General features: G+C 42.0%; 1 protein-coding gene across 13 annotated transcripts in view; it reads right to left on the reverse strand.

Moving 5' to 3' along the window:
• The window catches only part of ppfia2 (PTPRF interacting protein alpha 2), a 549,829-nt gene that overhangs the window by 26,713 nt on the left and 497,067 nt on the right, over window positions 1-26,049 (reverse strand). For all 13 annotated transcript variants that reach the window (XM_072551614.1, XM_072551612.1, XM_072551613.1 and 10 more), the window contains 3 exons: window positions 25,755-25,930; window positions 12,088-12,156; window positions 8,180-8,330 (listed from right to left, as the gene is read on the reverse strand). In XM_072551614.1, the coding sequence (XP_072407715.1) occupies window positions 8,180-8,330; window positions 12,088-12,156; window positions 25,755-25,930 (396 nt within the window). The remainder of the gene's footprint in view (window positions 1-8,179; window positions 8,331-12,087; window positions 12,157-25,754; window positions 25,931-26,049) is intronic.

Below are 26,049 nucleotides of genomic sequence, written 5' to 3' on the forward strand. Positions count from 1 at the left end.
ATGGTAGGCCCATTCATAAAGTCAGGAAGTATGGGGTACAGGGAGATTTGGCTGTCTGGATTCAGAATTGGTTGGCTGACAGAAGGCAGAGAGTGGTTGTAGATGGAAAGTATTCTGCCTGGAGATCAGTGTTGAGTGGGGTCCCACATTTTTATAAATGATTTGTATGAGGAGGTTGAGGGGTGGTTTAGTAGATGACACAAAGGTTGGAGGCGTCATTGATAGTATTGAGGGCTATGGCAGGCTGCAGTGTGACAGACAGGATGCAGAGCTGGGCTGAAAAATGGCAGATGGACTTCAACCTGGATAAATGCAAAGTGATGCATTTTGGAAGGTCAAACTTGAATGCTGAATATAGGATTAAAGACAGGATTCTTGGTAGTGTGGAGGAACAGAGGGATCATGGTGTTCAAGTGCATAGATCCCTCAAAGTTGCTACTCAATTGGATCAGGTTGTTAAGAAAACATATTGTGTTTTGGCTTTCATTAACAGGGGATTGAGTTTAAGAGCTGCAAGATTATGCTATGGCTCTACAAGTCCCTGGTGAGACCACACTTGGATTATTGTGTCCAGTTCTGGTCACCCTACTATAGCAAAAATACAGAGGCTTTGGAGAGGGTGCAAAGGAGGTTTACCAGGATGCTGCCTTATGAAGAGAGGTTGACTAAGCTTGGACTTTTCTCTCTGTAGAGAAGGAGGAAGAGAAGTGACCTGATTGAGGCATACAAGATAATGAGAGGCATGGATAGAGTCAATAGCCAGAGACATTTCCCCAGGGCAGGATTGACTAGCACACCAGTTTTAAGATATTAGAAGAAAGGTATAGAGGGAATGACAGAGGAAGGTTCTTTACACAGAGTTGTGAATGCATGGAAAGCATTGCCAGTGGTGGCAGAGTCATTAGGGACATTTAAGTGACTGATGGACATGCACATGGATAGCAGTGAATTGAGGGGTGTGTAGATTAAGTTATTTTATTTTACATTAGGATTAATGCTCAGCATAACATAGTGGGCCAAAGGACCTGTTCTGTGCTGTACTTTTCTATGTTCAATGAAAGCAATCTAGTCCATTCAATGTTTCCTTCTACCTGCAATTTTAAAGTCCTGCAACATTTTTGTAAATCTCCACTGTACTCTCTTGAGCAATTATGTCTTTCCTGTAAGGGGATGACCATAACTGTGTACAAACTCCAGCTGTGGCCTAACCAGTATCTTATTTTACTCCAACATTATATCCCTGTTCTTGCTTTAATATCTCGCACAATGAAGGAAAGCATCCTGTATGCCTTCTTTACCACTTTAGCTACTGTCTACCTTCAGCAACCTGTGGATATGCACTCCAACATCTCATTTCCTCGAACCCTCCCAAAGCTTTCCACATTAATTGTTTATTCCCTTGCTTTGTCTGTCTTCTCCAAATTCATAACCATGTACTTCTCTGGACTGAAGAAATTCACTTGCCACTTTTCTGCCCATCCATCAAAACCATTGTTTGGAATACAGTCAATTTTTACAGTTAACAGCTAACCTCTTCACTATTAACTACCCAGCCAATTTGTGTGGCTTGCAAATTTTCTAATCAAACCTTGTCTTTGAGAGTCTTAATTACTTATATATAAAACAAGCATCAAGGGATACAACACTGAGCCCTGTGGAAACCCACTGGAAGCCACTTTCTATTTGCATTCTTTTCATACTTTCTATTTCCGTCAATCATTATCCTTATTTCTTCTCACTGAGTCAATTTGTAATTAATTCACTGGATTCTCCAGTATCTTATCAGTTTTAATTTTTCTTAGTAGTCTGTCATATGGAACAAGCAAACAAAACATGTTCAGAAACCTGAGCCACTCTCCCCTACATCAAAGACATCTCAGAACTGACTGCCAGACTAGTGAGATCCCTTGGCATCATGGTAGCCCACAAACCCACCAACACACTAAAACAGCAGCTAATGAACTTGAAAGACCCTATGCAGATAACAAGCAAAACTAATGTCATTTACAAAATACCTTGCAAGAACTGTAACAAACACTACATTGGACAAACAGGCAGAAAACTAGCCACCAGGATAGGTGAACATCAACTAGCCAAAAGAAATGACAGGACCCACTCTCACTAGTATTCTTACATTCGGATGAGGAAAGACACCACTTCGACTAGAACACATCCATCCTAGGACAAGCCAAACAGAGACATTCACAAGAATTCCTAGAAACCTTGTTTGGGTTTGTTGTTCAGAAAAATCGGTGGACTGTGTTCATTGGGTACCCGTTCTTTTTGAATACACTGTATAGATGATCTTCCTCTGCTCTGAGTAGTTCCTCTGTGCTGCAGTGTGGTGGCTCATTGAAATAATGTTCTAATGCAGCTTCGTTTGTGGATGTTGGGATGATTGCTTCTATAGTTCACTATTTGGTCTGGATGTGTTGTTTTCTGTAGATGCTGGTTTGAAGTTCCCCATTGGCTATTTGTTCTACTGCAAAATTTAGAAGGCAGTTTGTTCTTGTTTTCCTCCTCTTTAGTAAATTTTATGCCAATAAGGGTATTACTTTGACAGAGCGGCAAGGAGAGAAGGTGAGGTGAAGCGGGGGCTACCAGGAAGGTAAGGGCTTAATTTATATTTGGGCAGTGGCTAAACCCAAGATACTACACGTGTAGTATCTCCCTCCCGACCCTTCCTCTAACCGGAAGAAAGAGACTCTGTAAGGTAACGCTTTTATTTCTTTGTTTTTTTTCCTATATTTAAGTGCATGGCTTGGTATTAATTCATACAAAGCTAAACTTACAATGACAGGGGACCTCAGACCTGTGGCATGTGCCTCTTGCTTGATGTGGGAGCTTAGGAACGTGTCTGACGTTCCTGACTCTTACACTTGCAAGTAGTGTGTCCAGCTGCAGCTCTTGTTTAACTGCATGATGGCTCTGGAGCTGCGGATGGACTCACTGTGGAGCCTCCGCGATGCTAAGGAGGTCGTGGATAACACGTTTAGTGAACTGGTCACACCGCAGGTTAGAATTGCTGAAGGAGACAATGAATGGGTGACCAAAAGACAGAAAAAGAGTAGGAAGGCAGTGCAGGTGTCCCTTGCAGTCATCTCCCTCCAAAACAGGTATACCGTTTTGGATACTGTTGGGGAGATGGCTTACCAGGGGAGGGCAGTAGTTGTCAAGATCATGGCACTGTGGTGGGCACTGATGTTCAGAAGGGTTGGTAAAAGACTCGTAGGGCCATTGTCATAGGGGATTCTATTGTGAGGGGAGTACATAGGACATTTTGTGGCCGAAAATGGGACTCCCGGAATGGTATGTTGTCTCCCAGGTGCTCAGGTCAGGGATGTCACCAATCGGCTGCAGAGCATTCTAAAAGGGGAGGGTGAACAGCCAGTTGTCTTGGTGCGTATAGACACCAACAATATAAGTAGAAAACGAGATGAGGCCCTTAAAGAAGAATTCAGGGAGCTAGGAGAGAAGTTAAAGAGGAGGACCTTAAAGTAAGTGATCTCGGGATTACTACCAGTGCCACATGCTGGCCAGTGTAGAAATGAAAAAATAGGCAGGATGGACATGTGGCTTGAGAGATGGTGTAGGAGGGAGGGGTTCAGATTTGTTGGACATTGGGACCGGTTCTGGGGAAGGTGGGACTATTACAAAATGGACGGTCTACATCTGAACCAGACCAGAACAAATGACCTTGGGGGGATTTGCTACTGCTGTTGGGAAGGTTTTAAACTAATGTGGCAGGGGACTGGAAACCAGGAGAGAAAACAAGTAAGCAGTGGGGTGGAGACTGGAGACTGTAAGAATCATGAAGACAGCATTAATAAGGGGAAGAGTAGTCAGGGAGCAGATGAGTACAAAAGAACTGGTGGCCTGAAAAGCATCTACTTTAATGCAAGGAGTATAGTGTGTAAGGCAGATGAACTTAGGGCTTAGATTGGTGCCTGGGAGTATGACGTTATTGCAATTACAGAGACTTGGTTGAAGGAAGGGCATGATGATTGGCAACTAAAATGTTCCAGGATATAGATGCTTCAGACAGGACAGAGAGAGGGAAGTAAAGAGGGGGCGAGGGGAGGGGGGGGGGGGGGGTGTTGGTGGAGTTGCATTGCTGGTCAGGGATGATATCATGACTGTGCTAAAGGAGGACACTATGGAGGTCTTGGGGAGTGAGGCATTATGGGTGGAACTGAGAAATAAGAAGGGTGCAGTTACATTGTTGGGGCTGTATTACAGGCCTCTCAACAGTGAGCGTGAGGTAGAAGAACAAATAGGTAAACAGATTATGGAAAGATGTAGAGGCAATAGGGTAGTGATGATGGGAGATTTTAATTTTCCCAACATTGCCTGGGATACACTTAGTGTCAGAAGTCTGAATGGGGTAGAATTTGTAAGAAGCGTCCAAGAGTTTTAGTTTTCTAGAGCAGTATGTCAATGGTCCAACGAGGGAAGGGGCCATATTGGACCTGGTATTGGGGAACGAGCCAGGACAGGTCATAGAAGTTGTGGTGGGGGATTTCCTTGGGAACAGTGACCACAATTCTGTAATTTTTAGAATACTCGTAGATAAAGATGAGAGTAGTCCTAAGGGAAGAGTACTAAACTGGGCCAAGGCCAATTATATCAAAATTAGGCAAGAGCTTGGAAATGTGGATTGGACACAGCTATTTGAAGGGAAGCCCATATTTGATATGTGGGAGGCTTTCAAAGATAGGTTAAGGATAGTGCAGGATAGGCATGTCCCGTTGAAGGCAAAGGATAGGAAAGGCAAGATTCGTGAACCGTGGATGACAGGAGAAATTGTACAACTAGCCAAGAGGAAAAGGGAAGCATACATAAGGTCTAGGCAGCCAAGTACAGAATGGGCCTTGGAGGAATATCAAAAGAGGAGGACAAGTCTTAAATGAGGAATCAAATGGGCTAAAAGGGGTCATGAAATAGCTTTAGCAAGCAGAATTAAGGAGAATCCCAAAGCATTTTATTCTTACATAAGAAACAAGCGGGTAACTAGAGAAAGGATTGGTCCACTGAAGGATAATGAAAGAAGGCTGTATGTCGAACCTGACAGATTCTGAATGATTACTTTGCATCAGTGTTCACTGAACATGATATTTCTTGAGATTAGAGTTAGAGGTTTGATTTATCTGGATCACGTTGACAAAAGTAGGGAAGATGTGTTGGGTTGGCTAGAGGTTAAAGTGGACAAATCCCCAGGACCGGATGCGATCTATCCCAGGTTGCTGAGGGAGGCAAGAGAGGAAATAGCTGCGGCCCTGACAGTTACCTTTGTAGCATTCTTAAATACAGGTCAGGAGCCGGAGGACTGGAAAGGTGCTCATGTTGTCCCCCTGTACAAGGGTAGTAGGGATATTCCTAGCTACAGACCAGTGAGCCTGACATTGGTGGTGGGAAACTTGCTGGAGAGGGTACTGAGGGATAGGATCTATTTATACAGAGAAAAGAATGGGCTTATCAGTGATAGGCAACATGGATTTGTGCAGGGGAGATTGTGCCTTACCAACTTAGAGTTCTTTGAGGAAGTGACCAAGTTGATAGATGAAGGAAAGGTTGTTGATGTCATTTATATGGACTTTAGTAAGGTGTTTGATAAGGTTCCCCATGGTAGACTAATGGAGAAGGTAAAGTCACATGGTGTGCAAGGTGTTCTAGCTAGGTGGATAAAGAACAGGTTGAGCAACAGGAGACAGTAGTGGTTGAAGGGAGTTTCTCGAAATGGAGAAAAGTGACCAGTGGTGTTCCACAGGGGTCAGTGTTGGGGCCACTGTTGTTTATTATATACATAAATGATCTGGAAGAGGGCACTTTTGGTATGATCAGCAAGTTTGCAGATGATACGAAGATTGGTGGATAGCAGAAAGCATAAGGGACTGTCAAAGAATACATGAGGATATAGATAGACTGGAGAGTTGGACGGAAAAGTGGCAGCTGGATTTCAATCCTGGCAAATGTGAGGTGACGCATTTAGGCAAGACTAATTCTCGAGCGAATTATACAATGAACGGAAGAGCCTTGGGAGAAGTCGATGGGCAGAGAGATCTGGGAGTGCAGGTCCATTATACCCTGAAGGTTGCTGCACAGGTGGATAGAGTGGTCAAGAAGGCATATAATATGCTCGCCTTCATTGGACGGGGTATTGAGTATAAGAGCTGGCAAGTCATGTTAAAATTGTACAAGACATTAGTTCGGCCGCATTTAGAATACTGTGTACAGTTCTGGTCGCCACATTACCAAAAGGATGTGGACGCTTTGGAGAGGTGCAGAGAAGATTTACGAGGATGTTGCCTGGTATGGAAGGTGATAGTTATGAAGAGGGGTTGAGTAGGTTAGGTTTGTTTTCATTAGAAAAAAAAGGAGATTGGGGGGGACCTGATTGAGGTTTACAAAATCATGAAGGATATAGATAGGGTGAATAGAGGCAAGCTTTCTCCCCCAGGGTGAAGGATTCAATAACAAGAGGTCACACTTTCAAAAGGTGAGAGGTGGAAAGTTTAAGGGGGACATATGTGGCAAGTACTTCACACAGAGGATAGTGGGTGTCTGGAACGCGTTGCCAGCAGAGGTGGTAGAGGCAGGCATGGTAGATTCATTTAAGATGAGTCTGGACAGATGCATACGTAGGTGGGGAGCAAAGGGATACAGATGCTTAGGAATTGACCGACAGATTTAGACAATAGATTTGGATCAGCTCAGGCTTAGAGGGCTGAAGGGTCTGTTCCTGGGCTGTAAATTTTCTTTGTTCTTTGTTCTTCTATTATTGGTGTTTTGTAGGTCTCCTCTAATTTGTTTCGTTTAGTGATGATGATTTCTGAGCAACAAACTCATTTTTTGTGTGTCTTGGCTTGGGTTGTGTCCTTGATTGGGATACAGTAATGGTGGGAAGCCAGGCTTTTGGCAAATTTTACCTTTTATTGAAAACTGTCTTTAAACAACACTTGAAGTTTCACATAAAATCATCTCAGTAGCCTCTAATTCCATGCGGTCTGACATCACTGATGTATATCGGATCTGTCTCCATCCCATTCCCATGGGTGTTACACATTAGAAGATGACTGTATTTAAATATGGGGGTTGGCAGTGTGGTGATGGAAAAGCATAGCAGGTCAGGCAGCATATGAGGAGCAGGAGAATTGACGTTTCAGGCAAGACTCCTTCATCAGGAATGAGCCCTCATTCCTGATGAAGGGGTCTTGCCCAAAATGTCAGTTCTCCTGCTCCCCTGATGCTGACTGACCTGCTGTGCTTTTCTAGCACCACACTCTCGACTGATCGCCAGCATCCGCAGTCCTCATTTTCTCCATATTTAAATATGGTCCAAGTCTATACTTGATGACAGTTTTATTTTATATAGTTATATTCCATAAAACTCACATCCCAATAATTATAAGTCCCAGTATTCATGTAGCCAATTCATACAAAATTAACCATTAATTAACATATCCATCACCTATTCCCTCATTCCACTAGCTCTCAGGCATTCTTTCAGACCATATCAGATGAAAATGACTAGCTCTAAGTGAATAGGAAATGCATTTTCCTACCAATTAAGGGTTTACTGCACCAAGAAACCCTTAACTTTAGTTTCCTATCAAAGGTGGTTTTTTGCTTCAAAAACAATCCTACCGCTATGGTGAAAATTCAAGCTTTTGGCTGAAAGTTTCCTTCTTTCATCTTCAATGGCTGATCCCAGCTAAGCCAGATACAACTCAGTCTAATTTAACCAGATTGGATCAATAGTGTCAACCAAGGAAACCTACTGCTACATGAAATTAGCCTTAAATCTGTCATTCAGTAGACAAATGAAAACAGATCAATTTGGCAGTTAAATCCCACAAAAGTTCAAAAATGCAAGAACCTATGTGAAGCTTGTAAACAGTACAAGACATAAACAACTGATTTCCAACCAAGTTACCTGCTGAAAAGAACTTACAGTTGAGAAATTTCCCCACTCTTTGCAGTAATTGTGAATTGTAATGCAACACTTTAAATTAGGATAATGGATGACAGGTTTTGAGTTCAAAAGCCATAATGATGGCCCGTTTTAAGGAAGCAAAGCACATCCACTGCTTCAGAAAGGGATTCCATTTGAACCTGGCAAGAACAGTTTTAAAGTATTTTGATAATTTGAAAGGGACATGTGCAATTTAATAATACAAACCATCAGATGATCTTTTTGTGGATGTGGTTGTTAATCTGAAACCTGCAGGAAGTGTTTCAGAAGATCCAGGCATCATGCTGATTCCATGAACTTCACGGGGAGGGAACTGTTTTCTCCAGGACGGCCTTCGCTGAAAGTTTTTCTCATCGTCCTTGTGGTAATGTATGTAAAGAAAATAATGCAGCATATTTACATGGTTTATAATTTGCAGATAACATGCAAAACCCACTATTTTTATATAAACATGACAAATCTAAATCTAAATCGCAATTTGTCTTCTCCCCACATTGGGACATCAGGCAGAAAATAGAAATGCCTGTAATGCGGGTTCAAAACAGCTGGGGACAATAGGTGAATCTGCTCTGAAATCAAACTGACCAGGAAATTCAATTATATGGGAGATCAGACAAAGGTTACCTGTACAGGTAAAACAGACAGAATTGGTTGAAAGAACTCATAGGCTGATTCTCTCCTGTGTTTGCTGGTAATAGGCGAGAGGAGCCATCAACAATCACTGAGGGAATTGATCTGTGAGCATTTAAAAAGTAAGCAGTGACAGTAATGAAGGGAGGCAGAGCTGTGTTTTCCTGGAGGAAATGGGAAGATCTAGTTCTGGTGGCCAAGAACCTGCCCGTCAGTGTGTAATGGTGTTTTTGCTGGCAGCTCAAACACTTGAGGACCTTCCTGGAAGCTGTACCTCTTACTTGAGATAAGAGACTGGGACCTTTGTCAAAATCATAGACTGAGGCTCAGAGACAAGGATCTGAGAGCCATGCCGTTTGGGTGGTAGCTGAGGTATATGCCTTTTTGCCAGAAGTTTGGAGTTTCACTGTGGTTGGATATGGAAGGGACTGCCAAATGGGGATAATGGGGAGAGGTATCTACAGAAGAGGTTTGGTGATAGCTTCAAAAGGGGTAGAGTGAGGAAGGAGGCTGAAAGAAATGGTGAATGTTGGGTGGGGAGGAGGCCACAAGAGAGTGGCTGGGATGTGAAAGCTGCAGGAAGAAATGGATAAGGAGGCTGTATTTGGTGAGTGGGATGGAGGAGGGAGTTAGGATAAGGAGGAGCAATTAGAGGCCTGGGAGAAGGAGGACCTCTGAAAGAGAGGTGCAGGAAGAAGGAAGCTTCAAGAGCAGGTGGAGTTTGCAAGAGGGGTGAAAGAGAAAGAGGGAAGAGGGAGGTTAAGAAAGAGGGAATAGTTTCCAAGCCCAACAAAGAAAGACACTGCTAACTGAATCAGGAAAACTTTGAAAACACGGATGTAATGAATTCCTTCCAAATGACGATGGAATATGGGATTGAGTTGGGAGGTGCAGTTAAAAAGGTATTATATATATAGTTTTAAAGTCCCAGCTTTACAGATTTTCTTGGTCTGCAGAAGGAGTTCTTGAGATGGTGGCTTTGTGTTTAGAGGTGTGTTATTTTGAAATAAGAAGTTTTATAATATTATGTCTGTAGTCTTGTATTAATTTAAGTGCTATGGTGTCTGGAAAGTTAATGCTTTCCTCATGTGCTGCAGTATTAACCTAATGGAGGGTTAGTATTTATTGAGGATATTGATGAATTAATCTAATTCTGCTTTGAGAGTTTAAATACCCAGCATGTCAACACAAACACAAAAAGTATTGTCAGTGCATGACTTTATCATTTAACAAATTAGTTTGTCAAAATGAACAAGGATCCTCTGACAACCAAAACATAGCCCATGAAAATCAAAATGTAGTCCTTGAGAACATCTCAAGAAGAGCCCATTTTAAAAAAAAAAGTGGTATGCTGCATTAACCTGGCTGAATTCTGGGATTCAGACTTTATTTCAATCTCGTGACAGGCCTTTGGCAAAACCTCCTGCCTGTAAATGAGGCAAAATATAGATGACGTTGTCTTGAGAGAGCAACTGTGAGGATGCCTTTTTAGTGACTATTCATATGTTCTGAAACTTGAAATGGTACAAAAAAGATTTACAAGGATGTTGTGGTTCTGTTCGCCGAGTTGGGAATTTGTATTGCAGATGTTTCGTCCCCTGTCTAGGCGACATCCTCAGTGTTTGGGAGCCTCCTGTGAAGCGCTTCTGTGTTGTTTCCTCCGGCATTTATAGTGGTTTGTCTCTGCCGCTTCCGGTTGTCAGTTCCAGCTGTCTGCTGCAGTGGTCGGTATATTGGGTCCAGGTTGATGTTTTTTGTTGATAGAATCTGTGGATGAGTGCCATGTCTCTAGGAATTCCCTGGCTGTTCTGTTTGGCTTGTCCTATAATAGTAGTGTTGTCCCAGCATGAGCAAAACCAACGTAGTGTACAAAATCCCATGCAAAGATTGCACAAAATAATACATAGGACAAACAGGAAGACAGCTAACAATCCATGTCCATGGACACCAACAGCTATCCTTAGTAGCCACACGCAGATGACAAGCAACATGAGTTCGACTGGGACAACGCTACTATTATAGGATAAGCCAAACAGAGAACAGCCAGGGAATTCCTAGAGGCATGGCACTCATCCACAGATTCAATCAACAAACACATTGACCTGGACCCAACATACCGGCCACTGCAGCGGACAGCTGGAACTGACAACCGGAAGCGGCAGAGACACACCACTCTAAATGCCGGAGGAAACAACACAGAAGCGCTTCACATGAGGCTTCCAAGCACTGAGGATGTCACCTAGACAGGGGACGAAACACCTGCAACACAAATTCCCAGCTTGGCAAACAGAACCACAACAATGAGCACCTGAGCTACATATCTTCTCACAAACATTTTACAAGGGTGTTGCCAGGGTAGAGGTTGAATAGGCTGGGGCTACATTTCCTTGGAGTGTCGGAGGCTGAGGGGTGACCTTAGATTGGATTAGATTCCCTACAGTGTGGAAACAGGCCCTTCAGCCAATCCAGTCCACACCGACCCTCTGAAGAGTAACCCACCCAGGCCAATTTCCCTCTGACTAATGCACCTAACACTATGGGCAATTTAGCATGGCTGTTTCACCTGAATTGCACATCTTTGGACTGTGGGAGGATACTGGAGCACCCAGAGGAAACCCACGCAGACATGGGGAGAATGTCTGTGTGGAGTTTGCACAGTCACCAGAGGCTGGAATTGAACTTGGCACTGTGAGGCAGCAGTGTAAACCACTGAGCCACCATGCCGCTCTTATAGAGGTTTATAAAATCATGAGGGGCATGGTTCGGATAAATAGACAGTCTTTTCCTGGGGGTGGGTGAGTACAGAACTACAGGCATAGGTTTAGGATGTGAGAGGCAAGATATAAAAGAGACCTAAGGGGCAATCTTTTTATGCAGAGGTTAGTACGTATATGGAATGAGCTGTCAGATGAAGTGATGGAGGCTAGTACAATTGCAACATTTAAAAGGCATCTGGATGCGTATATGAATAGGAAGGGTTTGGAGGGATATGGGATGGGTGCTGGTAGGTGGGACTAGATTCGGTTGGGATATCTAGTTGGCATGGACGAGTTGCACTGAAGGATCTGTTTCCATGCTGTACATCTCTGACTCTGTGGTCTGGGCTGCCTGCTTAAGAATGTTCTGAGTGGTCTGGCCTAGTCCATAACATTAGTGCAAATGGTTATGGAAACTTAAATTGCTCTGAATGTGATTTATATTTAGAATTCTGTGATGTTTTGCACTGTTCACTCCAGTGAGGGGAATTGGACTAATAAAAGCAGCCCAATTAATTAGGAAATTCTAGGCTAACATATATTAAATTATTACCTGGTTTTAAAATCAACCTACATTAACAAAAATTACTTCATTGATGAATCTAAAGGATATATAGTCAAAAATTGTTAGAAACAAATTTCAAACCACAAATTTTATACATATTTTACAACATTGTTATTAAATCTATTACTTAAAGTCAATGAATGTGGCGTGGAGAAATTACTCACATCATCAAGAGCCCGCTCTGTTCCAAGTGCAAGAAGGTTATTATACTCTCTTTCAAGTACCTGTCTTGCCTGAAGAAAAGTGCAGTATTTAATAAATTATTTTTAAAGTAATACATATTGTACTGCATTACAGCTCATTCAACTGGTTGAATAATATTTCATAAACAGAAGTGAACTTGACTGATGATATAAAAGGCCAGAGAGAGGGTTGGTAGGTTCTCTGTTGGATTGCTAGAGGCATTTATACAAGAGATTGAAAGGAAGAGAGAGATGCTGTAACCATAAGGAGTCAGAAAATCCTCCAGTCAAACACAACATTATCGATGGGAGCAGGATGTTTTGCCAGGAGTTTGGTTTTGAGCACTTGGGTAAAGTGCCCAAAGGAAATAAATTACTGCACACAAGTGGTCAAAGTAATTTCAGATTCTGGTAGCAGCTCACCATACACAAGCACAAGAGCACGGGGCTGCTAGCTATTCAACCCATTGGAGCTATCCTCTCCCTCTGGAGATGCTGCAAATCTTTCCCAACTCCCCTGCTATTTGCCCAAAGCCTTCCAAATACTTCCTTAAAATGTTAAATTCCAAATCTCTTGAGAATAACTGCTGAGTCTGCATCAAGCTGCTGTTTAGACTGTTCCAGATGCTCAGAAGTTGCTGAGTGAAAAAATCTTCACATTTTCACCCTGAATGACTTGCCAATTGTTGGAGTCGAGGAGCGAAGTGAGTGGGATGTGTTCTAATGGCAGTACAGACCGAGCATGGGCCGTGTCCCGTGGCAGAGGGACGAAGCACGTGCCAGATCTTGTAGTGTAACTGAGCGAGCATAGGCCGAGTCCTGTGGTGAACGAGTACAGGCTGGGTCCTGCAACAGCAGCGAAGCAAATGGGCGATTCCTGGAGCAGAGACAGAGAGAGTCCTGGATGGAGGCCAGCACAAGAATTCTTAGAGGCATGGTACTCTAACCAGAGCTCCATCAATAAACACATCGTTTTAGATCCTATCTATCTTCCCTTGAAAAAAACTGAAATGGCATCACCCACCTTAAGAAACGAAGACCTAGAAATAGAGGCGGGACATACCACCAGCACTTCACCAGAGACTCTGATTGATGTTACTTAGTATGGTGATGCAACATCTGAAAACAAACCTTCAAGTTCAGCAAGCTAACTTACATACTTATTTCACTGAACATGGGGAGCTGCTGGTGGTAATTTTTGTCCATGTTGGCACTCTGGGCACTGCGCTAACAACATGGCTATGCCTGCATCTAATCCTGACCACCAGACATAACCTCAACAGAATCTTCATTTTGGAAACCCCTGGATGACCCTGGTGGAGTTCAGCCATTATCCAGTGGTTACCTTTGCTCAGAACAATTACTCTTGCTCCCAAAATAATATGCTGTCCTCTATTGTGATCAGGTTTCTTTGGGCTCAAAAAGGTTTCAAATCTGATGGCCCTTTGGTCCTCCTCATCACCACCAGCTCTTTCAGTTATTCCAGGAATGGATCTTTCTGCATCCAAATTATGATATTGTCAGCTGTGACTGGAAGTGTGGCCAGAAAATTTAAAAACATATGGATTCTTCCAGTGCTGGTACAAATGGCAGTGTATCTGCCAGTGGCAGGCGATTCAGAGCATCCACATTTGCTACGGGTCTCCTGGATGGTGTTTCAAGTGGTAATTATACACACTTAATATTAGAACCCACTGCTGAATTCAGCCTGAAGGTATGGGTAGCACTGCCTTGCCCTACTTAAGTACACCTACCAGGGGTTTGTAGCCTTATTATTACAAACTTACTTCTGTGAAGGTATCGGTGGAACTTCTCAACTCCGAATATGACCGCCAAACCTTCATTCTCTATCTGGGCATATTTACACTCTGCACTAGCCAAAGTCCTGGATGCAAATACTAATGGGCATTCCTCTCCATTGGGCCACCTATGAGCTAATACTACTCAGATGCCATTCAGGGAGGCATGGCATGTCAAGACCAGTTCTTGCTTGTGATCATAGTGTGCCAATACCTTCGAGGAAGAGAGCTGTTTCTTCACTTCCCTGAAAGCTAGGACTTAGGTAGGTGACCATTTCCCAGGCTGATCGTATTTTATAAGACGCCAGGGTGGAGGCCACATTATGTCTAAATTTTTCAGAATAGTTCACCAGCTCAAGGAAAGACCTCAGCTCTTGTACTGACATGGGAGCCAGGGCACCTTTGATCGCTCTCACTGTATCTTCCAACAGATGTAACATGGTCTTGTTGACTCTGTAGCCCAAGTAGGTCACTTGGGGTGCCTGAAACACACAATCTAAGTCAGCCCACCTAGGAGAAACAATTAAGGACGATGTCCAAGTGCTCCTTATTGGTCTTCTTTGTTATTAACACATCATCTAGATAAATAGTGACCTGGGTTAAACCTTGTAAAATGTTGAATAAAGAACAATAAAGCACAGGAACAGACTCTTCAGCCCTCCAAGCCTACACTACCACATTTTGTCTTTCCATATTAAAACTGTCTTCACTTCAGGATCCATCTCTCTATTCCCTTCCAATTCCAGGTGCATCTTGAATGCTGCTATTGCGTCTGCTTCCACCATCTCCTCTGACAACGTGTACCAGGCACTCACTGCCCTTTGTATGACAAACCTATCTCGCACATCTTTCCAACTTGTCCCCTTGTTGAAATAATGTTCTGATGCAGCTTAATTTGTGGATGTTGGGATGATTGCTTCTGTAGTTCAATATTTGGTCCGTATGTGTTGTTTTCCTGTAGACGATGGTTTGAACTTCAAAATCAGAGCATTATTTCAATGAGCTAACACACACTGCAGCGCAAAGGAACTACGCAAAGCAGAGGATAATCACCTAAACCGTATATTCAAAAAGAATGGTTACCCAATGAACACAGTCCACCGATTTCTCAGTAACAAACCCAAACAAGCAGACAAAACATGTCCAGAAACCCCAGCCACTCTCCCCTAAATCAAAGACACCTCAGAAATGACTGCCAGACTAGTGAAACCCCCTGGCCTCATGGTAGCCTACAAACCCAACAACACGCTAAAACAGCAGCTAATGAACTTGAAAAACCCTATACAGACAACAAGCAAAAGTAATGTCACTTACAAAATACCATAAAAGAACAATAACAAACACTACATTGGACAAGCAGGCAAAAAACTAGCCACCAGGATACATGAACATCAACTAACCACAAAACGACATGACCCTCTCTCATTAGTATCCTTATATACAGATAAGGAAGGACACCACTTCGACTGGGACAGAGTATTGAGTACAGGAGTTGGGAGGTCATGTTGCGGCTGTACAGGACATTGGTTAGGCCACTGTTGGAATATTGCGTGCAATTCTGGTCTCCTTCCTATTGGAAAGATGTTGTGAAACTTGAAAGGGTTCAGAAAAGATTTACAAGGATGTTGCCAGGGTTGGAGGATTTGAGCTATAGGGAGAGGCTGAACAGGCTGGTGCTGTTTTCCCTAGACCGTTGAAGGCTGAGGGGTGACCTTAGAGGTTTATAAAATCATGAGGGGCATGGATAGGATAAATAGGCAAAGTATTTTCCCTGGAATCGGGGAGTCCAGAACTAGAGGGCATAGGTTTAGGGAGAGAGGGGAAAGAAACCAAAATATATAAATATATAAAGACAAGCCAGGGAACTATAGACCGGTGAGCCTGACCTCAGTGGTGGGCAAGTTGTTGGAGGGAATCCTGAGGGATAGTATGTACATGTATTTGGAAAGGCAAGGACTGATTAGGGATAGTCAACATGGCTTTGTGTGTGGGAAATCATGTCTCACAAACATTTTCACGCAGAGGGTGGCACGTGTATGAAATGAGCTGCCAGAGGATGTGATGGAGGCTGGTGCAATTGCAACAGTTAAGAGGCATTTGGATGGGTATATGAATGGGAAGGGTTTGGAGGGATATGGGCCGGGTGCTGGCAGGTGGGACTAGATTGGGTTGGGATATCTGGTCGGTGTGGACAGGTTGGACCGAAGGGTCTGTTTCCGTGCTGTACATCTCTATGACTCTATGACTCTAAAAAGCAGGAATCATCAACAGTGCTTCGGCCGGAGGCCCACTGAAGATCTTATCTGGTAGGGTGACAAAACGTCTGGAAATGAATCTTCTAACTCAGCAGGCAAACCGACATGTATGCAATATTCCAAGTGTGGCCTAACTAAAGTTCTAGAAAGCTGCAGCATAACCTGTCTATCTCTGTACTCAATGCACCTTCCAATGAAGGCAAGCATGCCATTCACCTTTTCTACTACCTTATCTATCTGTGCTGTCATCTTCAGTGATCTGTGGACCGATGTACCCAGATCCTTCTGCATATCAATACTAATGGTTCTGCAATTCACTGTAATTTCTATCTGTACTTCACCTTCCAAAATGCATCAACTCATTTGTCCAAATTAAACTCCATTTGCCATTTTTCTGCCCAACTGATCTATATCTTGATGTATCCTCTGACAATCCTCCTCACTGTCTGCAACTCCACCAATCTTTGTAACATTTGCAAACTTACTATTTAGACCAGCTACATTCTCCTCCAAATCATATATGTAGATCACGAAAAGCAGAGGTCTCAGCACTGATCCTGTGGAACACCACTCGTCACAGCCCTCCATTCCAAAAAGCATCCTTCCAATGCTAGGCTCTGTTTCCTATGACTAAGCAAGTTCTGTATCCATCTTGCCAACTCACTCCTGATGGCATTTGACTTCATATTTTGTACCAATCTGCCATAAGGGATCTTGTCACGGGTTTTACTGAAGTCCACAAAGACAACATCAACCCCTTTTATCTCAATCATCTTTGTTATCTCCTTAAATAACTTGATCAAGTTAGTGAGGCACAACCTGCCCCACACAAAACCAGGCTGTCTCTCGCAAATAAGTCCATTTGCTTCTAAATGCATATAGATCTTGTCTGAGAATCTTTTCCAATAATTTCCCTACCACTGACATTAGACTCAGGCATGTAATTTCCAGGATTATCGCTGCTACTCTTTTTAAACAGTAGGACAACACTGGCTATTCTCTATTGTCTGTTGAAAAATTGTACAGGCTGACAATATTCCAAATGACAGTCTTGTATTTTGATACAAACCCTTATGAGTATTAACTGAAGCATAAGTCTGGGAATCCTTGTCTAACTGAAATTGTAAGTACTCATGGTTCATGTCCAACTTCATGAAGGACAGCCTCCCCTGCTTCAAGCTTTATATATAAATCCTCTATGCGAGGGATAGGATATTTATTGAGTTGCAAAAAGCAGTTTATCATTTGTTTAAAATCCCCACAAAGGTGAATTGATCCATCAGGCTTCACAATTGGTATGCCCGGTACTAGCCATTCGGCAAACTGGATTGGTTTGATGATATCTGCACTGGGTAGGCCTTGCAGATCAGGGAATTCCTTCCTGGCTAACATGCAAGGTGGCCTTGATTCCTTTGATATCCCTAGATCTTCCTGAAAATCTTCTGGGTATTTAATTAGGCAGGTATTTTCTAATTGAAAAATATTGAGCCAATCTTCCTCATTTTTCCCCATCAAGCTAGGGCCCAAGTCATTTACCACAATCAGCGATAACTGAATCAGCTGCTTCTCATAAGATTACAAAATCAAAGTTACATCATTAACTTATAAAGGTTCCCTGGTGTAAGTCCTTAATCTAGTCGAGATCTTGCATAAACTTAAGGATTATGTCCAGACCGAATTTTATTAAAGACTGGTTCTGTGTTCACTGCAAAGTCTGTGCCATTATTGACTTCCATTAGAATTGGGTGACTATTTAACCAGGTGTTTATTTCAATTGGTTTGGATTTGGATGTTGCTGAGCAATTTAATTGCTCCAAACTAGATGTAGCTGGACTTTCCCAGGTGTGCACTCTTCTGGATACTGACCAAAAGTTCTCTTACTCAATTTAGATCTAGTGGTAATCTTTTGCTGTCTTGAGTCTACATACGGGAAGCAACTACAACAGCTTACCTACCTGGATCTTGAAGAAAATCTTAACCGTTTAGCTGAGACTTAGCTTTGTTTTGGAGTTTGGCTTTGGGTTGATCTCAAGTCTCTGTTCAGGATATGTCCTGAGTCAGGCTGTGCAATTGCCTTTACTCAAGTGGTATTCCCCAAGCTTATTCAGAATATGCTGCAACTCATCTGCTCCACTTGCCGCATTTTACAATGATAAAGCTAGTTATAGTTTGAAGTCCAGTTGGGCCTCAGTAGTAAGTGCTTTTGCATAGTTATTTCATTAATCACACCTACAGCATCTCATTAAAAGATTAAATCAAAATTACACATCTCTGCCAGTCATCTTAAGCTAATCAAAAATCTCCAAATGATTCCCCAGTTCACAAACTGTTGAGTCAAAGCGATAGCATCTTAAAATTAGAGGTGTGTTGGGGTCACAATATTCCTGAACCAAATCTGTTAACTCTTGAAAGGTTTTAATATCTGTTGCCTCATTGAAAGTCATGCTCAATTACTAAAAAAAGCTGCAGGTCTACAAGCTGCCAGGAGAATTACTCATTGCTTTTCATCAGCACCAATGTCATCTGCCTAGAAAATATTCTTTCCACATACTGGACCCAGTCTTCGATGATAGGATCAAATGAGTCAAGCTTTGCAAATAATGGCATGATGCCCGAAATGCTTACTCCAAGTCAAAGATGACTGTTGCGAGCGAATTTATTCAGGACACTTTTTTTCTCTCGTCACTACTGAAATAACTCCACTGAGGTCAGTATCCCATCACCATTTATTTGTACATGAAGAGTCCTTGATGCTGATCCGCCTCTCTCAGAGCCAGTTGTCAGAGTAACAGAACCTCTGACACACCTGTTTATTTATTTTGTTTTCTCTCTTTTTTTTTAAACCCCCCACACTACCACCTAACTGCGGTGGTGCTTATTTTTTTCCCCAGCACCCATGGTGTGTGTGTGTGCAGGTGTGAGACACAGTGAGAGACACAAGGTGCACAAATCTTTATTCAATTACCACCACCAGGAAGATAGGAAAACACCCGAGTGGCCAGTGACAAGCACTGCCCTTCACTTCAAAGGGCAATGCTGTGTGATCAAACAGTGAAGGGGAGGGTAGGGACTAAATCAAAATAGAGTTGGAGGGGGAGACACACCTGTTTATTTCTTTTTTTTCTCTTTTTTTATATTTTTCTCTTTTTTTCTTCTTTAAGGGTAATGCTGTGTGACACTAGTGTTTATTTTTTTTTCTTTTTTTCTTAACCCCCACACTACCGCCTAAGTGCGGTAGTGCTTATTTTTATTCCCCAGCACCCATGGTGTGTGTGTGTGTAGATGTGAGACACAGTGAAAAGACACAAAGTGCACGAATCTTTATTCAATTTCCACCACCAGGAAGATAGGAAAAACACCCGAGTGGCCAGTGACAAGCACTGCCCTTCAAACCACAGGGCAATGCTGTGTGATCAAAACAGTGAAGGGGAGGGTAAGGACTAAATCAAAATAGAGTTGGAGGGGGAGACACACCTGTTTATTTTTTTTTTACGTAAGATCTCCTGTTTATTTTTTTTTCCAAGTTTATTTTTTTTTAATATATTTTTTTTATTTTTTAATTTAACCCCCACACTACCACCTAAGTGCGGTAGTGCTTATTTTTATCCCCTGCACCCATGGTGTGTGTGTGCAGGTGTGAGACACAGTGAAAAGACACAAAGTGCACAAATCTTTATTCAATTTCCACCACCAGGAAGATAGGAAAAACACCCGGGTGGCCAGTGACAAGCACTGCCCTTCAAACCACAGGGCAATGCTGTGTGATCAAAACAGTGAAGGGGAGGGTAGGGACTAAATCAAAATAGAGTTGGAGGGGGAGACACACCTGTTTATATCTGTCAGCCAAGGGTCCCTGATTGGACCAGATTAATAGCCCAGTCAAGAACTGATATTGTCCATCGAGCTGACCTCATTACAATCATTATTGGCGTCACTGGCTAGGCCAGTATTTGTTGCCTAGAGGGCAGTTAAGAGTTAACCAGATTGCTGTGGGTCTAGAGTCACATGTAGGTCAGACCAGGTAAGGACAGCAGTTTCCTTCCCTAAAGGATATTAGTGATTGTCACATCTTCCTTCTGCTGATAAATCAGTACTCCTGCATGTTGAACAGCACTTGGAGGAAGTACTAGAGGTAACAAGGGTGAAAAATGTACTCAAGATAGCGGATTTCAATGTCCACCACGAAGAGTGGCTCAGCAACAGCACTGCTGATTGAGCTTGTCTGGTCCTAAAGGATCCAACTGCTAGTCTGAGTCTGCAGCAGGTGGTGAGGAAACCAATAAGAGGAAAAGCGTACCTGACTTCATCATTACCAATCTGCCTGCTACAAGTGCATCTGTCTGTGACAGTACCAATAAGAGTGACCTTCCGTACAGTATTTGTGGATACAAAGCCCTATCTTCACATTTAGAATACCATCCATCATGTTGTGTGGCACTATTGCCATTATAAAACAGATTTTGAACAGATATAGTAACTGAAGACTGGGCATCAATGAGGTGCTGTGGACCATCAACACAGCAGAATAGTGCTCTGGCACAATCTGCAACCTCTTCGCTTAGCATTTATCCATTCAGCCATTACCATAATGCCAGGAGATCAACCCTGAATCCATAGATAGTGCAGGAGAGAATGCCCAGAGCAGTACCAGGCATAAAAATAGGTTGTCAACCTGAAGTTACAAAACATGACTACTTACATGCAAGACAGCATAAGCAGCAAGTGATAAACAGAGCTAAGTGATCCAACAACCAATGGATCAGATCTAAGTTCTAATGTCCTGCCACATCCGGTGGACAATGAAACAACTAATTGGAGGAGGAGACTCCACAAATCCATACTCAATGATAGAAGAGTCCAGCATATCAGTGCAAAAGATAAGGCTGAAGCATTCACAGCAATCTTCAACCAGAAGTGCCATGTGGATGATCCATCTTGGCTTCCTCCAGTAGTCTCCAGCATCATACACGCACCACTCTTTGCATGAAAAAGCTGCCCCTTAGGTCTTTTTCAATTCTTTCCCCCGTCACCCAAAACCTATGTCCTCTGGTTCTGGATGACCCCACTGTAGGAAAAGACCCTATTTACCCTATTCATGCCCCTCATGATCTTATAAACCTCTATCAGGTCACCACTCAGCTCCGATGCTCCAGGGAAAACAGACCCAAGCTATTCAGCCTCTCCCTATAGCTCCAACCCTGGTAACATCCTTGGAAGTCTTTTCTGAATCTTTCCTAGTCTCACACATCCTTCCTCTAGAAGGGAGACCAGAATTGCACACAATACAGGTAGACCCACGATCTGAAACTAGAGTGTTCCTAGGAAACCTTTCGTAAACCGGAAATGGCAGAAAGCGAAGGTGCATGATTTATATGGGAAAATGTATCGCCAGTTTTCGTAAAAACAAAAATCATCTTTGGATTTGCGAAATCAGGTACTAATGTAGGTCTTTTGTAAAAGTGAAATTGTGTAAAGTGAACATTCAAAAAGTAGGGGATACCTGTATTCCAAAAGTTGCCTAACCAACACCCTGTACAGCTGCAACATGACCTCCTAACTCCTATACTCAATGCACTGACCAATAAAGGAAAGTATACTAAACAACTTCTGCAATATCCTATCTACCTGTGACTCCACTTTCAATGAACTATGAACTTGCACTTTCTTTGTTCAGTAACACTCCCTCGGACTTTACCTTTAAGTGTATAAGTCCTGCCCTGATTTGGCTTTCCAAAATGCAGCATGTTGCATTTATCTAAATTAAACTCTATCTGCCACTCCTCAGCACATTGGCCCATTTGATCAAGATCCCTGTATACTCTGAGGTAACCGTCTCCGCTGTACATTACACCTCCAATTTTGGTGTCACGTGCAAACTTACTAACCATATGTTCTATGTTCACGTCCAAATCATTTCTATCAATGATGAAAACCAGTGGACCTAGCATCGATCCTTGTGGCACACCACTGGTCACAGCAGGTCAGGCAGCATCCATGGAGCAGGAGAATCGACATTTCGGGCATAAGCCCTTCTTCAGGAAGCCTGAAACGTCGATTCTCCTGCTCCTTGGATGCTGCCTGACCTGCTGTGCTTTTCCAGCAACACATTTTTCAGCTCTGATCTCCAGCATCTGCAGTCCTCACTTTCACCACTGGTCACAGGCCTCCAGCCTGAACAACAACCTTCCACCATTACTCTCTGTCTTCTCCCTTTGTGCCAGTTCTACATCCAAATGGCTAGTTCTCCCTGTATTCCATGTGATCTAACCTTGCTAACCAATGTACCATGAGGAACCTTGTCAAATGCCTTACTAAAGTCCATATAGATCATGTCCACCACTCTGCCCTCATCAATCCTCTTCATCACTTCTTCAAAAAACTCAATCAAGATAATGAGACATGATTTCCCAAGCATAAGCCATTTGACTATCCCTAATCAGTGCTTGCTTATCCAAATGCATGGAAATCCTGTCCTTGAGGATTCCCTGTACAACTTACCCACACCAATGTCAGCCTCACCAGTCTAAAGTTCCTTGTGTTTTCCTTACTACCTCTGTTAAATAGTGGCACAATGTTAACCAACCTCCAGACTTTTGGCACCTCACCTGTAACTATCGATGATACAAATGTCTCAGCAAGGGGCCCAGCAATTACTTCATCTTCCAGGTGAATCAACAATTTACCTGCAATTTACTCCCATTCACTGTTCACAATGTGGTCCTTGCTTTAGGGAGATGAAACACAGACTGGATGTTTGTGGAACACCTATAATCGGTCCACAAAAATGACCCCAAGCTTCCATTTCCTGGCCATTTTAACAGACCACCATATTCCCTGGCCCACATTTCTGTCTTGAAGCCACTGCAGTGCCCAATGAGGCACTTTCCTGTCCATGTAAGATTGATCCAACTTTTCCAATTTTTCTTCACAACTGAACTGTTTCATTCCCGGAACCATTCTCGTAAACCTCTTCTGCACGATCTCAAATGCTATAGTAGGTGCTCTGAAAAGTACACAGTCCTCCAGCTGAGGTCCAACCAGCATCTTACATAAATTCATCATAATCTCCCTCATCTTGTATGCTACGCTCCAGTTAATGAATCCAAGAATCCTGTATGCTTTAGAAATAACTCCCTCCACCTTTCCTGCCACTTTTAATGCTTATGTACACTTACAATTAGGTTTTTCTGTTCCTGCACATCATTTGGAAAAGTGCCCTTTCTTTTATTCAATCTCTCCATGTTCCTTGTATCCAACTATATCACCTCATATTTCTCTACTTTGAAATTCATCTACCACCTCTCTGCCAATGCCAACAATACATAAATGTCTTTTGAGTTTGTATTTTGTCTTCTTTGGAGTTTACAATTCTCCCAAGTATTGCATTCTCTACAAACTTTGAAATTGCCTCCATGCATCAAGATCTGGATCATTTATATGTACCAGGGAAAGCAAGAGATCCAATATTGACCCTTAGAAACTTCATCACAACCTTTCTTCCAGCCTGAAAAATGCCTCTGCTTCCTAATATTGAGCCAATTTTGTATTCGTGTTGGAATATTTCCTCCACGATCTGTAACTTTCCTTACCACCCTGTTGTGTAGCGCTGGAAGGAAGACGTTTTGGAAGCCTGTGTACACTACATCATTAGCCTTGCATTAATCAATCCTCCCTGTTATCCTTTCAGAAAACTCCAGCAAGTTAGACATGACATTTCCTCAAGAAGTCCACACTGTCTATTCCAACTCTACCCACTTTTTTCTATGTGAATATTAATTCTACCTTCAGTGATTATTTCCAGAAGTTATCCCCATCACTGAAGTTAAACTGGTCTGTAACTGCTGCACTAATTTTTACAACCTTTGTTTTGAACAAAGGTTTGATATTTGCAATTTTCCAATCCTCTGGCACCAACCCCAAAACTAAGGAGATTGAAAGTTTATCCCAGTGCCTCAGCAATTTCTAGTCTCACTTCCTTTAATATCCTTTGCTGCATCTTATCCTGTCCTAGCGCCTAACCAATTAGAAGTATTGACAGTGTATCCAATATATCCTTATCCATTTTAAACCCTTCTAGTGACAGCATTTCTTCATGTGTTACCATGGTATCGGCAGCATCTGCTTTGCAGGTAAAGACAGGTGCAAGCATACTTTTAATATATCAGCCATGCCTCTTGCCTCCATGTAAATCGATGTAATAATTTGGTCTTTAAATATCCCAATTCCTCCTTTTACCATACTTTTACCATTCCTGTGCTGATAAGTACTTAATGCAATTAATTAATTAATTAATGTAAGTCTTCTACATTAACTGCCATTCATATATTCATAATCTCTCTCTGCTTCTCGTGCTTGGGAGAAATTGGTGTGCTTAGAGGCACTTCTGAGTACACAACTTCTTCCAAACATCCAAAAACTTCCAAATATTCAACACCACTTTCTGATGATTTGTTTGACATTTCACAGGACCTCAACAACTCAGTTTAGTTCCACATTAGGATCAATAAGTAAACAGTTTAAAGTAACTCAACCATAAGTTGGATGTGGCATCACATATAAAATAGAGCTGGCAAGAGATGTTACTGAATGCATACTCAGCTGTGCATATTTAAGAGAAAGTACTGACTAGAGTAGCAGGGTTCAAAAAGTCAGATCAGCTGTCAAAACCAAATTAGACTTTGAGTATGTCACAATATGTGCATACTGCATGCTCTGGTTCACATATTACTAATCATATTTTAATCCAGTGTCAATCTTGATTTGTTGGGTATCTGAAGCAGCAATATTAAAAGTAAGGTGTATTGTACATTGCTTTCCATCCAATTTTATATTTAAATAAGGAACTCACTTTATTATTTCACCATTCTGTGTGTGTGACTGGTAGATTTATATATGAGAAAATACTATAACACATGCTATTGCATTCTAAAACATGGCAATTAATGCAGGGCCACTCTGGAAATGCACAAGAGCAATGAATATTTTTAACCTTAACTGGGTCCTGTGGTACTGAAACTACCAGAATGACAGAGGCATTCACTCAGAAATTCACTTGGTGTATTTTTCACTCAGGAATTCACATGAAATTACTTTAGAATGAAATCAAGATGTAATATTGTGTTACAATTCTTGAACAGTTTTAAAAAAGACAGTATGTTGGAATTTACATGTTACTTGTTTATATTGATTAATATGTTTTAATTAACACTATTGCCATATACTGCCAGATCAAGAATGGCAAAAGCCAGGTACTCAGTACCTACATCTCAGATTCAAATCAACCAAACCTGGATGAATAATTGCACGACCCACTCTGATCTCCTTCTTGAGAAAACATGCCCATTTAATTATTGTGTGTGAATATGAGAAATATTGCCTGAGAACCTTCAATAGCAGAAATTCTTTAAGTAACAACAGAGCAGAAGTATATAGGTCTGAATCAAATTTAGATATCAGAAACAAAACATCTGTAAAACTAACACATTATCCTATTTTAAAGCTGCAATATTTTCCAATAAATAAGAGTGAAATTGCTACTTTAAAATCAAACAAAGAAAAATTATCTTTAGGGTAAATGAAATTGGGCTACATTTACCTGTGTGTTTTGAGTGGGAATTTGAAGTATTAAAGCCAAACTGCTATAATCAAAGTTTTCATCCAAGGCTAGGAGTGCTCCATGAACACCACTTTCCATGAGGTTGTTTGCATAGTCTCGAAGGCCAATGGACAGTATCCACCTGATGACACGGTCATTGCTCCACACTATTGCATCTGAAGAATGTGAAACGATAAAATGAGCATGAACTTTTTTTTCTTAGATTTTAATAACATCAAGTTCTTAACTTATAGGGTACAATCTCTTCTGTTCCAATTTATACTGCAAAAAAATT

This window comes from Chiloscyllium punctatum, chromosome 32 (genome assembly GCF_047496795.1).
Source record: "Chiloscyllium punctatum isolate Juve2018m chromosome 32, sChiPun1.3, whole genome shotgun sequence".
Lineage (NCBI taxonomy): Eukaryota > Metazoa > Chordata > Chondrichthyes > Orectolobiformes > Hemiscylliidae > Chiloscyllium > Chiloscyllium punctatum.